Below are 17,684 nucleotides of genomic sequence, written 5' to 3'. Positions count from 1 at the left end.
TGGAATCTAGGGCTGATACGGAATTGTCAAAGAAGCAGGAGAGTGGCCATGTGAGGGTTGTCAGAAGGGAGTGAGAAGCAATCCCATCTTGTGCAGTGTTCATATAGGAGGGTGCATAAAAGATGTAGTGGTATTAGAGGTTGGCTGTGAGATAATGCTGATTTCATGTGTGCAGTGTGTTGGGAAGAGCATGAGGAGATTGTTAAGTGTGAAAAGACTGAACTTGCTGGTGACTCTCTCAAGTGTGTGGAAGAGTTTTGTTATTTGGGAGACATGTTATGTGCTGCAGGTGGGGCTGGAGCTAGGTCTGTGGCTAGAGTGAGGAGTGGTTGGAAGAATTTCAAGGAGCTGCTGCCTCTCCTGATGCCGAGAGGGTTCTCCCTTCGTGTTAAAGGATCTTTGTGTGCGACGTGTTAGGTGTAATGCTGTATGGTAGTGAGACCTGAGCAGTAAAGGAAAAGGAAATTTGAAGTCTTGAACCTGCAGGAATGACAATGATTAGGTGAATGTGCAGTGCGTCCTTCAGTGCGAGGCCTGGGGGGGCTACGTTTACAATGGAAGAGTTAAGAGGTAGGATGGAACTGGAGTGTACTGGTGTTATGATGAGGAGAGGTACATCCATCCATTCATCATCCAATCCTACATTGCCCCATGAGGTGCGTAGGAGCCTGGGGCTAGGCAATTGGTCCCGACATTTAAGATGAGAGTGACCAGCCTCACTCATCCCTGAGTGGCATTACATGAGCAATCAACCTCAACCACCCCTTGAATATAAACCTTCAGCTCAATCCGAATGGAGAGCAATAATTATCCACTAAACCACCAGGTGCCAAAATCTGGTTATATTGTTACCACCCAGTGTAGCAAATGGTTTCCTGGTGTACAGGAAACCATTTGGTTTGTCACTCAGTGTAGAGTCACCCACAGGCAGAAGGAAGAGGAAAGAATGAAGGAAAGAAAGACAAAAGAGGGAGTGTAAAGCTACCCATAGGCAGAAAGGCAAGGAAAGAATGCAGGAAAGGAAGACAGAAGAGGATGGAAGGAAAGAAGGATGGAGGAGAGGAAAGGACAGACACCCGACAGCAGCAGTAAATCGAGTGAGTGGATGGTGAGCGCCCCCACCTACCACAATGAGGAGAGGTACACCCACTACAAATTAACTTAGGACCTAAACACAGAATTGCTATGGGAGAGTTGTCTGTTTTTGCTTTGTGCTTCCACCTCTACCAAGTGAATTTTGGGGGGCAAGAAGTAACTGGCAACTCCTCTTGTGTTGGCAGAAGGTAGTGAAACACTCAGCACGTCATTGCTTGCCCAGAAGCGAGAGTGGGAGTACATGTTCCCATTGCTCCAAGCTTGCACCTCCCTCTTTTTTCGCATGCATTACTGTTTGCCCTGTTATTTTCCTAGAGTCGAGTTGTCATGCCTGGGAAGTACTGCTCAAGGGATGAGAGGGTCCATATCATTGCATGGAGGCAGGATAATGTCCCTATCAACACCATTTGTGAATGTACGGGACGCGCAAAGTCGACCGTCGTGAAGATTCCTGCTGCAGCGCGTGGCCTGCCACCTGATGTCATACCAGAGCACATGTGTGGCGTGGAAAGAAGAGGACGACTTCCAGAAGTACAGATACACTTCTGAAGAGGGAAGTAATCAAGAATCCTTGACTGACAGCAACAGAACTGAAGAGAATGCATCCCCAGCTGCTACTAGACATCTCAATTCGAACTATCCAACACCGCTTGCAGAAGCAGCTGGGTTTCCAAAGCCGCAACACAGCCAAGAAACTGCTTCTCACTGACCGCACGAAGAAGCAGCGCATTCAGTTTGCCAAGAAGTATGCACATTGGACATCGGATGTGTGGAGAAAAGTTATATTTTCTGATGAAAGCACATTTCAAGTGTTCCAGGTGCGTTCTGTCATGGTTCGTTGCCCTGCCTCCCATAGTCAATATGACCCTGCTTACACGGTGCCGACTGTTAAGAACCCACAATCAGTAATGGGATGGGGGTGTTTCTCTGGTGAAATGGGAAGGGGAGGCCTCTACTTTCTTCCTAAGAACTTGATGATGAATGGTGATCGGTACATTCAAGTTCCGAAAGATCATTTGTTAAGCTTTTTTGTTATTCATGGGTGCGACTTTTTCATGCACGATTCAGCTCCATGTCACAAGTCAAGAAAGGTGACACAATGGCTTCAGGATAATTGGACTGAGGTCCTCGACTGGCCTGGCAACAGTCCGGATCTAAATCCGATAGAAAACTGCTGGGCAAAGATGAAGAAAATCATGGCAGAGAAGAAGACACCCAATCTGGACAACCTCAAGACTGAACTGACAAATGTTTGGTGCAAAGAAATGTCCTTAGATTCCTTTAGAGATCTAAGTGATTCCATGCCAAAACACATCCAGCTGGTCCTCAAAAGCAAGGGAAACATGATTTCAGAATAATGAATGGCATTTCAAGAACAAATATTGTGATATACTATGATTTCTGTGTTTTTTAATACCTGGGGGGGGGGAGGTCCTAAGTCAATTTGTAGTAGCTGTAGATTAAGGTGGTTTGGGCATGTGGAGAGGATGGGGGATGTCAACTGTGTGAAGAAAATGAGAAGTGTTAATGTTTGGGGTACGGTTGCGAGACAGACCAAAAAAAACTGGGAACGAGGTCACTGAGTGTGATCTCAGGGATAAGGGACTGAATAGGGAGGCTGCCAGAGATCGGGCAGCACGGACAGCCGGCATTAGGTGACCAAGGCCAACTCACGCAAGCACGTCGGAGCCTTTGAAAACAAAATAAATCTTTACCTTCAACAGCCTTGGTTTATCTGAGTTTGACTTTAAGACCAGTCTTTTTGCCTGTAAAACTTCAACAGTTCTAATTTTCAAGGTATTCTGACCAATCTCTTGTAAAGTTTGTCCTTTATTTCCTTTTCTGTTTCAGTCAATTTTTGGTTTGGTTCTGGAAGACTGTGATGAATATGGTACTCTTTTCTTTTTCAAAAGCTTCAGCAACTTTTTCCTTTAGTTTCTGAGACCTCACTTCTCACTGCCTTTGTTATATTACTTCCAGATCTCACTCACCCACTCTTCCAAATCTGAGAGTATTTTTCTGATTAACAATTCTTCCTTTTTTTGCATTTGCCATTATCTTTACCGCTGAATCCTTTTGAGCATTTCTCTTTGTACATGTGTCTTCAATGTCCCTATTGGCTTTATCTACCTTATTCTTTCCTGTCAACAATCATAATAAAATCTTTACACAACAGCCTTCATAAAACCACTCTGTATTTGAATTTTCATCCAGTGCTTCAGGCATATCTCTTTTCAGTCCTGTACATTCCAGGTGAAATCATTTCTCACAAGTTACACAGAATACTTTAAAGAATTTTGTCCTACCCTTTTGTTAATTCTTCATCTTCTTGTGGGTCTGAAAGAAGCGTCTAAAACATTGGCCCAATGCCCTTCCGATGCAAACTGATTATAACTGTACCTTCTTGTTACATCCTGGGCACAGGCAGCTGTCTTTGTTTACCTCAGGCTTCACTCTTCACTACACAGTTGCCATATTTTTACATCTTGATTTTATACTCCTGACTTTTAAATGTGTATCTCCTTTCAATCGGTATTTCCACTTGACTAAATTCAGTAGATCCTCGCTTTAACAGACCTCAACACACTGGATATCGGATTTAATGGGCACTATGAAGGCCACCAAACCTTTGCCAGCTATAAAGAAAAATGTCTGTTAAATGTGGGCAATGGGTCACAGTACATGGGTTTCCTAACCTTTTTACCCCAACCTGGCCTGAAATTGCTCTCTCACCATCATCACTGCTGAGTTGTAATAACAGCTATAGCCTACTAATACTGTCTTACAGTTGCGGCGTGCGACTCTGAGGTTGTTATTATCGTGCCCTGGCAACCTATCCCTCAACAGTGCGTCTGATTTCATGTATAATATGAGACAAATGTGATCTGTGTATAGTAGGTTCATGTATAATAAATTCGTGCACAATAATATGATTCATGTATAATATGATACGAAATTGGATGCACTTATGACTGGTAGGATGCCAAGGTAAGATAATGACAACCTCAGAGTTGTGCACTGTGACTATAATCATGAAGAAGTGCTGACAAGTATGTGAAATAAGCTGTAAATGGGCAAAATTATGCACTGTTAATGTAAAATGGGTATACTGTAATGTTCATTATGATTATCGTATTAGAATATGCTACGGTACTCGTTTATTTTCAAACACGTGCTTCAACTTCCACCTCAGGGGGAGACTATGAGCTTTATCGGATCAGGATTCCCCCCAATTTGTTAATGCAAGGGTCTACTGTAATGGAGAGGGCAACAATCTATGAGACTTATCTGTGAAAAACCCAGGATAGCATGGCAATTCGTTCCATAGCACAGGAACATGGTGGCTCACAACTGCTTTCACTCTTTGTTTTCTTGATAATATTATGTGTCTGTTCCGGAGTGAAGGGAATTTGGTGGTAATAGAATACTGTGGTACAGTGGCATTGGGATGATGTAGTATAGTAGCAGACGCATGGCACAATGTGATGGTGGCTAGATGATATTATGGTGTGGAGGTAATGGCATGGTGTGGTGTGGAGGTACAGGTAGTGGTATGGTGTGGTATAAAGGAGATGGTGGCATGGCGTGGTGTGGCGTGGAGTGGAGTGGCGTGGCATGGCATGGCGTGGTGTGGCGTGGAGTGGCGTGGCGTGGAGTGGCATGGCATGGCATGGCATGGCATGGTGCGGTGTGGTGTGATGCGAAGTGGTGTGGTGTGATGTGGTGTAGTAATGGTGGGATGGTGTGGTGGTGGTGGTGTGGTGGGATACTGTGCTGGTAGTGCTGGTGGTGGCAGGGTGTGATGGTGGTTTGGCAGTAGTGTGGTGGTGCTTTGGTGGTACTGTAGTGTGGTGTGGTAAGGTGGTAGTGTAGTGTGGTGTAGTAAGGTGGTAATGTAGTGTGGTGTGGTAAGGTGGTAGTGTAGTGTGGTGTGGTAAGGTGGTAATGTAGTGTGGTGTGGTGTGGTGTGGTGGTAGTGTAGTATGGTGTGGTAAGGTGGTAATGTAGTGTGGTGTGGTGTGGTGGTAGTGTAGTATGGTGTGGTAAGGGGATAGTGTAGTGTGGTGTGGTATGGTGGTAGTGTAGTGTGGTGTGGTATGGTGGTAGTGTAGTATGGTGTGGTAAGGTGGCAGTGTAGTGTAGTGTGGTGTGGTGTGGTGTGGTGGTAGTGCAGTGTGGTTTGGTATGGTGGTCATGTAGTGTGGTTTGGTATGGTGGTCATGTAGTGTGGTTTGGTATGGTGGTCATGTAGTGTGGTTTGGTATGGTGGTATGTAGTGTGGTTTGGTATGGTGGTCATGTAGTGTGGTTTGGTATGGTGGTCATGTAGTGTGGTATGGTATGGTGGTCATGTAATGTGGTATGGTATGGTGGTAATGTAGTGTGGTGTGGTATGGTGGTAGTGTAGTGTAGTGTGGTGTGATATGGTGGTAGCATAGTGTGGTGTGATATGGTGGTAGCATAGTGTGGTGTGGTATGGTGGTAGTGTAGTGTGGTGTGATATGGTGGTAGCAGTGTGTGGTGTGGTATGGTGGTAGTGTAGTGTGGTGTGATATGGTGGTAGTGTAGTGTGGTTTGGTATGGTGGTAGTGTAGTGTGGTGTGATATGGTGGTAGTGTAGTGTGGTTTGGTATGGTGGTAGTGTAGTGTGGTGTGGTGGTAGTGTAGTGTAGTGTCGTTTGGCATGGTGGTAGTGTAGTGTGGTGTGGTGTGGTGGTAGTGTAGTGTGGTGTGATATGGTGGTAGCATAGTGTGGTGTGATATGGTGGTAGCATAGTGTGGTGTGGTATGGTGGTAGTGTAGTGTGGTGTGATACGGTGGTAGCAGTGTGTGGTGTGGTATGGTGGTAGTGTAGTGTGGTGTGATATGGTGGTAGTGTAGTGTGGTTTGGTATGGTGGTAGTGTAGTGTGGTTTGGTATGGTGGTAGTGTAGTGTGGTTTGGTATGGTGGTAGTGTAGTGTGGTTTGGTATGGTGGTAGTGTAGTGTGGTTTGGTATGGTGGTAGTGTAGTGTGGTTTGGTATGGTGGTAGTGTAGTGTGGTGTGATATGGTGGCTGTGTAATGTGGTTTGGTATGGTGGTAGTGTAGTGTGGTGTGGTGCTATTGTAGTGTAGTCTGGTGTGGTGGTAGTGTGGTGTGGTATGGTGGCCGTGTAGTGTGGTGTGGTATGGTGGTTGCGTAGTGAGGTGTGGTATGGTGGTAGTGTAGTGTGATGTGATACGGTGGCAGTGCAGTGTGGTGTGGTATGGTGGTAGTGCAGTGTGGTGTGATATGGTGGCAGTGCAGTATGGTGTGGTATGGTGGTAGTGTAGTGTGGTGTGGTAAGGGGATAGTGTAGTGTGGTGTGGTAAGGGGATAGTGTAGTGTGGTGTGATATGGTGGTAGTGTAGTATGGTGTGGTATGGTGGTAGTGCGGTGTAGTGTGGTGAGGTAAGGGGATAGTGTGGTGTGATGTGGTAAGGGGATAGTGTAGTGTGGTGTGGTAAGGGGATAGTGTAGTGTGGTGTGGTATGGTGGTAGTGTGGTGTGGTATGGTGGTAGTGTGGTGTGGTTTGGTATGGTGGTTGTGTTGTGTGGTGTGGGATGGTGGTAGTGTAGTGTGGTGTGGGATGGTGATTGTGTAGTGTGGTGTGGTATGGGGGTAGTGTAATGTGGTGTGGAATGGTGGTGTGGTGGTGGTGGGATGATGTGGTGTGGTGTGGTGTGATACTGGTAAGATGGAGTATGGTGGTCTTGTGTGGTTTGGTGGTGGTGGGATGGTGTGGTATGACAGTGGTGGGATGATGTGGTATGACAGTGGTGGGATGGTGTGGTATGGCAGTGGTGGGATAGTGTGGTATGGTGGTGATGGGATAGTATGGCAGGGATGGTGTGGTATGAGAGTAGTCACCTGAAGGTCATCTCGTATCCTGGTAAAGAACTGTCCCAGTTGCACCTCCACCAGCAGTGCCCGCACCCCCTCTGCTCCCTCTTCTTCCCCACTGTCACACATCGCACCGCTGCCAGCCTCCTGAGGGGGAAATAAGAAATCTGGAAAAGTATTTACACAGGTTGTAACTCCATCAGCACCACTTACAGCCTCTGCCTCCCCACCATTGAGTGATATACAACAACTATCACCTGCCTAGGGGGAGCAATGAAACAGTCAGAACTGTCTGTACTTATACAAGCTACATGTACACCACGTGGTGAAGAGGAGCCATCTCGTGGTGCTGCCACTGTCCTGGGTAAAAAGCAGCTGCAAATCATGCCTAGGAACAGAACCTCCTCATCCTGCCCTGTGTCCTGTGTGGAGGACCCTGATCCAGCCTGACAGGGTGCCATTTCCTGAGTGGGGGCAGCCCTTCCCTATGCCATTTTTTACACCAAGGGAAATGGCTCTCTGGTATTCATTCTCTGCTTCTCACACTTGCTGGAAACATCAAGAGCAACCTGGGCAGTAAAGGAAGAAGATATTCACAGGCTCAAACGTACAGATATGGCAATTATTAGGTGCATGTGCAGTGCGTCCATCAGTATGAAGCCTGGGAGGGCAAGGTTTATGATGGAAGAGTTGGGGGTAGGATGGGACTGGAGTGTATTGGTGATGTGATGAGAAGGTGTATATTGAGATGGTTTGGACATGAGGAGGATCCTGAATTGTTTTACAGGATTGTCAATGGCAAACTGAAACAAAAGGAAGGAATCACCACACTGAAAGTTGAGGGGAGAGGTCTATAAAGATGCGGCAATGCAAGCTGAAATAATGAACAAATGTTTCCAATCGGTTTTCACTAATGAAAAGGAGTTTGTGGAAGGGGAGGGAGTGACTAGAAAAGTAGTGATAAAAGATATAAAATTGGAAGTACAGGAAGTGTATAAACTACTGGAAACTCAAGATGTAAGGAAAGCCCCAGGACCAGATGGAATCTCTAACCGGTACTGAAGGAATGTAGAGAACAACTGGCAGACAAGATTCACATTTTAATTGTATGTTCTCTGGAAGAGGGGAAAGTGCCTCCAGAATGGAAGCGGGCAAATGTGTTCCCAATTTATAAGGGAGGAAACAGGGATGAACCCCTGAATTATAGACCTGTGTCCCTAACCAGCATGGTTGCAAAATTGTGTGAGAGAATCCTGAAAGATAGATGGATCAAATATCTGGAAGAGATGAATATTTTGGATGAAAGTCAGTTTGGATTTTAAAGTGCAAGGTCATGTGTTTCCAACTTGTTGAGCTTTTACTCAAGAGCGAATGATGTGCTACAGGGAGGACACAGTTGGGTGGATTGTGTGTATTTAAATTTGGAGAAGACCTTCAACAAGGTACCCCATGAGAAACTAATGTGGAAACAAAAGCATAGACGAGGACTGAAGGGAAACCTCCCGGAATGGATGAGAGACTTTTTGAGAGACAGACAAATGAGGACACTAGTAGTAGTAGTAGTTGTTCCCTTGGCAGTCTGGCCGAACAGCCCTGAGCCCCTTAACCCCTACACCGCGGGCTTGTTTACCAATTACTTGCGTGTCCCGCGGGGTTATTTGGGCTCTGACAGACTCTCTAAAAATATTTGCCAAAAATCAGTTATTAGTCCTAGAATAATAAAATTACATATGCTCATGGCACATACCTTCAGCTTTCTCCTGGAATGATTGTTGAGCCTTCGTCGGTTACCGTAGGACTTGTGGAGACCTCTGAACTAGGGTAACGAAGTCTCCACTTTACACTTCCTGACAACCCGTAATATGATTACCACAGCCAGATACAAACACTATAAACACTATTCTACAATTTTCAAGTAGTTTGGGATCCATACTCAAAAAAAAAAACACTGTGAAAGCAATGCAAATTACAAGCGCATCTGATCGTCGCACTGGCACTAGTTCGCTCTTGGTACTCTGTCATTTATTATTCATAAAACCCCTCACACTTTACATTTCTATTACTATAGAACACTTATATATATCGACAGTCTTTATCCATAAGTTTCCTTCAGTAGTATTAGTTTATTGTCACTGTAGGGATTCAATTTCTTTCAGTAAAATACGTAGCATTCACTTTCTCGTCCTGTATACTGGCATTGACAGTGAATGTCACTTTATCTTCACTCTCATAACTCATAGCATTCAGACATGCTAGAGTGAAACTTTCACTTTCATTACTCCTAGGGTATATACTCGTATTCTTATAATACTACTCATTTACATTTCTATTTACATTCTCTATTTTATTTACATTATTTACATTTCTATTTTATTTACACTGTGTTATGCACTGTCACTTGAAGTAACTTATAAAACTATTTTCCATTGTTCACGTATATTTACATTCATTACTTTCACTTGCTGTTTACACATTATTTACACATTATTTACAATTCCACTTGCACTGTTTTACTCAATAGAAAGATCGTAGTCACTCTTTTATCAATTGTCAGCCCTTTACCTCTTTCCACACGAGGTTTAGTAGGGGGTAAAGGTCACAGGGCCCTTTGCATGGGGGTGAAAAAAGGCCTTGAAGTCAGCAAGAAGAAACATACGTACCCTTGCTTCGGAAGATGAGAGTAAACTGATAACGGAGGGCCGGGGTGGAGGCCTGCTTAGGGGTTATTCAGAGCTACCAATGTTAGGTCTTGAAACAGCTATGTCTAGCACTGAAATGATTGGCAGGAAATCTAGACAATACATTATAAATTAGGTAGTTCCAGGTGAATGTAAATATCACTTAGGTTTCTCCCTTCCCTCCTTACATGTATATTTATTACGAAAATAGATTAGAGGCCTACTTAGGAGATATTCAGAGCTACCAATGTTAGCTCTTGAAACAGCTTTGTCTAGCACTAAAATGATTGGCAGGAAATCTAGACAATACATTATAAATTAGGTAGTTCCAGGTGAATGTAAATATCACTTAGGCTTCTCCCTTCCCTCCTTACATGTATATTTATTACGAAAATAGATTATACAGCATATTTCAAGGGGAAAAAAATAGCGAAAATTAGTGAACGAGTGCACGTGAGGTGTTGTCAGGTGATAATTAGCCAATTCCAGGTGTATGGCACTCTCACTTATCTTATTTCTTTCTTGTATATATTATTTGGTATAAGAATAGGACATAGGGCTTATTTCAATGGATGAAATCAGTGAAAAATTCCAGGGAAGATTTACTTAGCATAGCACGGCCGGGCAGGCGAGAGGATAGGGTAATGGAGGGGAGGTAGGGAGGGGAGTCAAGAACGGGGAGAAATGGCTAAATTGTCAACAATGGATGGGAGTACAGATGAGATTAGGAGTGCTGACTAGTGCTGGACATTGGCAGTACTGATAGATGATACAAGCCCCCACTTGGAAGCCCGGGTGAATTCAAAATAACACAGAATCACAAAAGCGACGCCCCGCGGTATGATCCCTTGCTCCCAAGCGTCACGAAAGTGACACCCTGCGGTTAAGGGGTTAAGAAGGCCATGGCCGAGACCGGGCTTTCCCACAGAGTTCTCAAGGGGTGTATATTGCGTTGCTGGCGTAGGTAATTGTGTGCAATGCTGTTACATCCTGGACAGGCATCAGTGACAGAGTCGTCCAGCCTCTTCTGGTAGCTTAACCCCTTAACCGCGGGGCTTCACTTTCATGACGCTTGGGAGAAAGGGATCATACCGCGGGGCGTCACTTTTGTGATTCTGTGTTATTTTGAATTCGCCCAAGCTTTCAGGTGGTGGCTTGTATCATCTATCAGTACTGCCAATGTCCAACACTAGTCAGCACTCCTAATCTCATCTGTACTCCCATCCATTGTTGACAATTTAGCCATTTCTCCCCGTTCTTGACTCCCCTCCCTACCTCCCCTCCATTACCCACTTCTCTCGCCTGCCCGGCCGTGCTACGCTAAGTAAATCTTCCCTGGAATTTTCCACTGATTTCAACCATTGAAATAAGCCCTATGCCCTATTCTTATACCAAATAATATAAACAAAAAAGAAAAATTAGGTAAGTGACAGTGCCATACACCTGGAATTGGCTAATTATCACCTGACAACACCTCACATGCACTCATTTGCTAATTATCGCTGTTTATTTCCCCATGAAATATGCCGTATAATCTATTCTCGTAATAAAAATATATATAGGAAAGGAAGGGAGAAGCCTAAGTGATATTTACATTCACCTGGATCTATCTAATTAATGAAGGCCACCACACTGTATTCTACGCTAAGTAAATCTTCCCTGGAATTTTCCACTGATTTCATCCATTGAAATAAGCCCTATGCCCTGTTCTTATACCAAATAATATATACAAAAAGAAATAAGGTAAGTGATGGTGCCATACACCTGTAACTGGCTAATTATCACCTGACAACACCTCACGTGCACTCGTTCGCTAATTTTCGCTGTTTATTTCCCATTGAAATATGCCATATAATCTATTCTCGTAATAAAAATATACATAAGGAGGGAAGAGAGAAGCCTAAGTGATATTTACATTCACCTGGAACTACCTAATTTATAATGTATTGTCTAGATTTCCTGCCAATCATTTCATAGCTATATATTAGCAGCTCTCACGAGGCTGACGTTGGCAGTAACGCACTCTCCCTAGGTAGGCCATCCCAGCTCACCAGTATCAGTTTACTGCCGTCTTTCAAGGTGAAAGTATGTCAGATTCACGCCTGCTAAATTCCGCCGCTTTTTAGCCCCATGCAAAGGGCCTTGTGACCTCTATCCCCTACTAAACCTCGTGTGCAAAGAGGTAAAGGGCTGACAAATGATAGAGAGTGACTACGATCTTTCTGGTGAGTAAAACAGTGCAAGTGGAATTGTAAATAATGTGTTAACAGCAAGTGAAAACAATGAATGTAAATATAAGTGAACAGTGGAAAATAGTTTTATAAGTTACTGCAAGTGACAGTGCCTAACACAGTGTAAATAAAATAGAAATGTAAATACAGGAAACTCGCACGGAACACGATATCACGGAACGCGATCGCAATTATACATGGTAAGGGCTGGGATACATATAAGACAACGTAAGATTAAAGAACTATTATGAAAACTACAAATTAACGCAGGAGATGCCTTTGAAAGATCAAATCCTCGAACGTCACTGCAGCGCTCGGTTTGTTTTGATTACGTGACGATCTAGGTGGGATATTATTCAGTGAGTGAGACACTCCCGAGTACAGTAGCACAGTATTTGTAAGTTAAATATTTACAGTACTGTACTGTTCTGGTAAGTTTATGTGCAACTTAAAGTACTTATGTGCAACTTAAAGTACTATTAAATAATGTTAAAGCAAGAAATAAAGTCTTATAACCAGTTTACCTAATAGGCGTCAGAATATTGCCTATTTTATTTGTTCGTTTTTTCCACAGTCCTGTACAGTATTTGTAAGTTAAATATTTACTGTTCTCATATGTACTGTACTTGTAAGCACTTAAATAAAGTTAAATCATTAAATAAAGCCTTGTAACAACCAGTTAACCCGATTTATATGATTACCCATGATCGGCGTCGGAATATTGCCTTTTTTGTTTGTTCGTTAAACTCTTACCGTACTGCTTTTCTACAGTACTGTATTTGTAAGTTAAATATTTACTGTTCTGGTATGTACTTGTAAGCAATTAAAGCATTATATAAAGCCTTGTAACCAGTTAACCTGATTTATATGATTACCCATGATCGGCGTCGGAATATTGCTTTTTTTGTTTGTTCGTTAAAGACTTGCTGTACAGCTTTTCCACAGTACTGCATTTCTAAGTTAAATATGTACTGTTCTGGTATGTACTTGTAAGTTAAAGGACTCAAAAAAGATAAAGTATTAAATAAAGCCCTGGTACCAGTTAACCTGATTTATATGATTACCTATGATCGGCGTCGGAATGTTTCCTTGTGTTTACGTACAGTATTTGTGTGTTGAAGTTTTGCTGTGGAGTACTGTATTTGTGAGTTATAACATTAAATAAGCCTTCTAACCACTTAAAGTGCTTTCTAGTGATTACCAGTGACAGATAACAGCAAAAAAACACATTTGGGGGGACTGGAGCAAAATACGGAGTACATTAGTGCACCAACTTTCGCTACAGCAGGATTCGTGGAATCCACTTTCGCAGCATGCACCAAATATTCCCTAACTTCCACTTTCCCTTGAAAAAAATCGATTTTCGCGCACAAATTTTGGGTTTGGGACAATATTTTGAACTTTGAATTTCCTGCACCGCCCGCCCGCAACCCGCCGCCATCATGAATGACGTCATGTCAACACTCTGTCCACCCATTCCCGCCATTGTGTACGAGCGTGCTAGCTCCATTGTGTTGGATTCTCACGGTTCAATGGCCTCTACTATACCTGGTAGTGTGGGGAAAGGGCCTGGTGGTGTGGGGGGAGAGCCTGGTGGTGTGGGGGGAGGGCCGGGAGGCAGTGGTGGTGATAAAAAGTGGCCGGGACATTCAAAGTCGGGAGGAAAGGCCAAGGCTAAAAGACAGTATCATGTTGGAGTGAAGAAACGGCAGTATAATAATGAAATGAAAAGGAAGATAGTTGTTTGTATCTCACAATGCAATGTACAATAGTGATTTGATGTACTGTATTGCAAGTGAAAATGAAAATCTGATGTTACTTTAGGATAACCGGGAACCAATTAGCCTTTTTGCCATAAAGACAATGCCCCAACTTTCGCTAATTCCACTTTCGCGCATTATTTTTGGACCCAATTAGGCGCGAAAATTGGTGCCCCACTGTAGTTTAAATATATGCGATTTTGCACCTAACACAGCACGGTAGGAATGACACCCACGTGTTCCGTGCGAGTTTCCTGTAATGTTAAATAAAAGAGAACGTAAATAGAAATGTAAATGTGTAGTATTATAAGAATACGAGTATATATACTAGGAGTAATGAAAGTGAAAGTTTCACTCTAGCATGTATGAATACTTTGAGTTATGAGAGTGAAGGTGAAAGTGACATTCACTCTCAACGCTAGTATACAGGACGAGAAAGTGAATGCTACGTATTTTACTGAAAGATAAATTGAATGCCTACAGTGACAATAAACTACTATTACTGAAGGAAACTTATGGATAAAGACTGTAGATACAGTATATATGTTATATAGTAACAGAAATATAAACTGTGAGTGTTTTTATGAATAATAAATGACAGAACACCTGTGGCGAACAATGTCAAGTGGGAAGGTCATATGCCCTCGTAATTTTCATTGCTTTCACAGTTTTTTTTTTTTTTGGAGTACGGATTCCAAACTATTTGAGAATCATAGACTAGTGTTTCTAGTGATAATATCAGGCTGTGGTAATCATATTACGGGTTGTCGGGAAGTGTAAAGCGGAGAATTCGTTACCCAACTTCAGAGGTCTCCACAAGTCCTACGGTACTCGATGAAGGCTCAACAAACACCCCAAGAGAAAGCTGAAGGTATGTGCCATAAGCATATGTGATTTTAATGTTCTAGGACTAATACCTGATTTTTGGCAAATATTTTTAGAGAGTCTGTCGGAGCGCAAATATGTCTGCGGGAGCCGCAAGTCAAAGCAAAACAACCCCACAGTTAAGGGGTTAAGAGGGCTGGACGGTGCCCACATCTCAGCCTGGCCAGGTGGACCCTGTCCTCACGAGGGAGATTGGATTCAGAAGGGTGGATATCAGGAGGTCATGCGTGCAGCTGTGTGTTGTCTTTAGGCGACTGAATGGGATGGTGAGTAATCTGAGTGTGGATATGCTTCTGGAAGCTGGTCTGAGGTGGGCAAGAGGGGAGAGATGACAGTATTTGTGCATGATATCATGTGCTGAGAGTTGTTTTGATGTTCCTTGGTGTGGGTGGATGTGATGCCATGTAATGTAGTGGATGTTGTGGGTTTGTGGCGGCTGCAGCAAGAATCTGGGTGCCTCTCATGTCTAGGTGATCCTTGACTTTGAGGACTTTGGTTTCTTGATGTAGGTGGTCTGTGGGTGAAGTAGCTGTGCAGCCTGTGATTATTTTTAGGGCCTTGTTTTGTATGGTCTGTAGAGTGTTGTAGTGTGTTTTGGTGAGGTTAGGAGCCGAAGCAGGGCTTGCATAATTCACCACTGAACGTACGTATTGTTTGTATACTGTGGTGGTGGTTTCTTTACTGTGTCCGAATGTTGTATGGGCAAGTGACCTCAAGGTACTGAGTCTTGGTGTTATTTTATTTTTAATGTTTGTGATATGTTGTTTAAATGACACTGATGTATTGTATGTTACACCAAGGATTTTGGGTAGTGTGTGTGTGTGTGTGTGGTAAAGGAGTGTTGTTTGTGGTGAGGTGTGGGATGTGACTGTGTTCTGTTGTCCAGTTTGTGAGAAGAGTCACTGTAGATTTGGCTGGGGCTATTTTGAGCCTGTTTGTGGTGAACCATGCATATAGTGTGTTGAGGTAAGGTTGGAGGATGTGTGCAGCTGTGTTTGCATTTTGGTGCGTACAAGTAAGTGTTATATCATCTGCATAGGAAGCTATGTGTATATGTGGTGTGTGGGGTGTGTGTATGTCATGCATGTACGGGTTAAAGAGTGTACAGGACAAAACAGATCCTTGGGGGATGCCATTTGTGAAGCTTCTGATGTTAGATGACTGACCAGCAAATGTTACGTGTGCACATCTGCCTGCTGAGTAGTTTGCCAACCATCTTTTTGTGTTATTGTGCATGTTTGTGTTGAGTACAGTATTTTGTTTGTGAGGTTGTGGCGGGGGATGGCATCAAAAGCTTTGCTGATATCCAGTGTGACTAGGAGTGTTCTGTGTGGTGGCTTAGCTGAATTCATGGAATCGAAAACTCTCTCTGTAAGGTCTGTAAGAAGGGTGTTTATGGAGTGTAGTGGCCTAAAGCCATGTTGTGATTGGGCTAGGGGAATCTAAGGTGTGACTAGTTGTAGTACCAGTCGTTCAATGACTTTAGAGGGAGTGCGAGGAGTGTGATGGGGCGGTGTGAGGAAGGTAACGTGGGGTCTTTGTTGGGTTTAGGGGTAGTGATGGTAATGCCATGCTTCCAAATGTTGTGTGAGTAGCCGTAGTTTGATATGTTGGTGAGTGCTTGTATGCCTTGTGGTCCAAAGTGTTTAAGGTGAATGTTGCTTACGTTGTCTGGTCCACAGGCAGATGAGTGCTTAAGGTTGCTAATGATGTGCTTCGTCTGGCTGTAAGTGAAAGGTGTGTAGTCTGGGTCTGTGGGGAACTGTCTCTTATGTCAGATGATACATCAGTCGTTGTGATGAGGGTTTAGATGGCTGACATGTGAAAAGTGATTGATGAGAGTGTTTGCTTGTTGTTTGTTTGAAGGTATGGTGTCTGTTGTTATGATGGCGGCATATGAGTGCGTAGTGTTGCTGCTGGAGAGTGTGATGCTGTTTAGTGTTTTGTAGATTTTTTTTTTTTTTTAATGCAAGGAAGAAGGAATCAAAGCTGAGCCCACACTAACATTCCTTCCAAGAAAGAAACAGAAACAATACAAAAGAGAGCCAAATTCAAGATCCATTCATTTCAAGATGCCTGGACACACTGCGTTTGAAAGACGGGAGATCACAGGAAGCAGGAAATACAGAGGGAGACAGTTCCAGAGTTGACCTGTTGCATAAATGAAGGACTGAGAGTAACGGTTAACTCTTGCATTAGAGAGTTGGACAGAAAAGGGATGAGAGTTTGTTGCCAGACGGGTGCTACGCACCTGTTGTAGAGGTGGAGTGATGCAAGCAAACAGTTCAGAGGAGCAGTGACCATTGAAGTAGCGACAGAAAAGAGATAAAGAGGCAACAGTGTGGTGAAAAGACAAAGGTTGAAAGGAGCCAGTAAGAGGAGGAGAGTTGATGAGACGAATAGCCTTTGACTCCACCCTATTGAGAAGAGAAGGGCTGTATGTGGGGAGCCTCCCCACACATGAGAGTTGTACTCTAAACAGGGGCGAATAAAACCCCTGTATAAAGTCAACAACTGTGCTGGAGTAAAGAAAGCACGGAGTCGGCTTAGCACACCCAATCTCTTGGAAGCAGATTTCACAAGAGATGCAATATGATCTTTCCAAGATAAGTCCCATGTGAATGAAACCCCAAGCATGTTCAAGGATGATGCAGGATTGAGCTGGATATTATTAAACATTAGTGGGTATTCCTGTGGAAGATTTTGTCGGGTTGATAGGTGTAAAAACTGAGTCTTTGATGCATTAAAAACAGGATTATTTTCACCCCAGTCAGAGACACGAGCCACGTCAGATATTAGGTGTGCCATAGCATCATTCCTTGTTTGTTGAAGTAACTGCTGAGTTGGACGTTGTGGGGACCGAATGGAAAGGTGAAGGGTGGAGTCATCAGCGTACGAGTGGATAGGGTTAGATGTACAGCTTAGAAGATCATTGATGCATAAAAGGAAGAGAGTTGGTGATAGAACAGAGCCCTGAAGAACACCACTGTTAATAGATATAGGAGAAGAATGATGGCTGTCTACAACAGCAGCTACAGAACGACCGGAAAGAAAGCTATAGATAAAGGCACAGATAGAAGGATAGAAACCGTAAGAGGGCAGTTTGGAAATTAAAGATTTATCCCAGACTCGATCGAAAGCCTTTGAGATGTCAAGTGCAATGGCAAAGCTT

The 17,684-nt window shown here is 43.5% G+C and overlaps 1 protein-coding gene across 1 annotated transcript in view; it reads right to left on the bottom strand.

The window, feature by feature from the left end:
- The window catches only part of Ack (activated Cdc42 kinase), a 438,035-nt gene extending 430,948 nt beyond the window's left edge, over nt 1-7,087 (bottom strand). Inside the window, exon 1 of the mRNA XM_080286247.1 lies at nt 6,986-7,087. Within this exon, the coding sequence (XP_080142373.1) occupies nt 6,986-7,087 (102 nt within the window). The remainder of the gene's footprint in view (nt 1-6,985) is intronic.
- Between the last annotated feature and the right edge of the window lie 10,597 nt (nt 7,088-17,684).

Source organism: Coenobita brevimanus, chromosome 110, assembly GCF_032717465.1.
Source record: "Coenobita brevimanus isolate Jiangsu-jjx chromosome 110, ASM3271746v2, whole genome shotgun sequence".
In the NCBI taxonomy this organism is placed as follows: Eukaryota; Metazoa; Arthropoda; class Malacostraca; order Decapoda; family Coenobitidae; genus Coenobita; species Coenobita brevimanus.
This window is presented reverse-complemented; position numbering and strand designations above follow the sequence as displayed.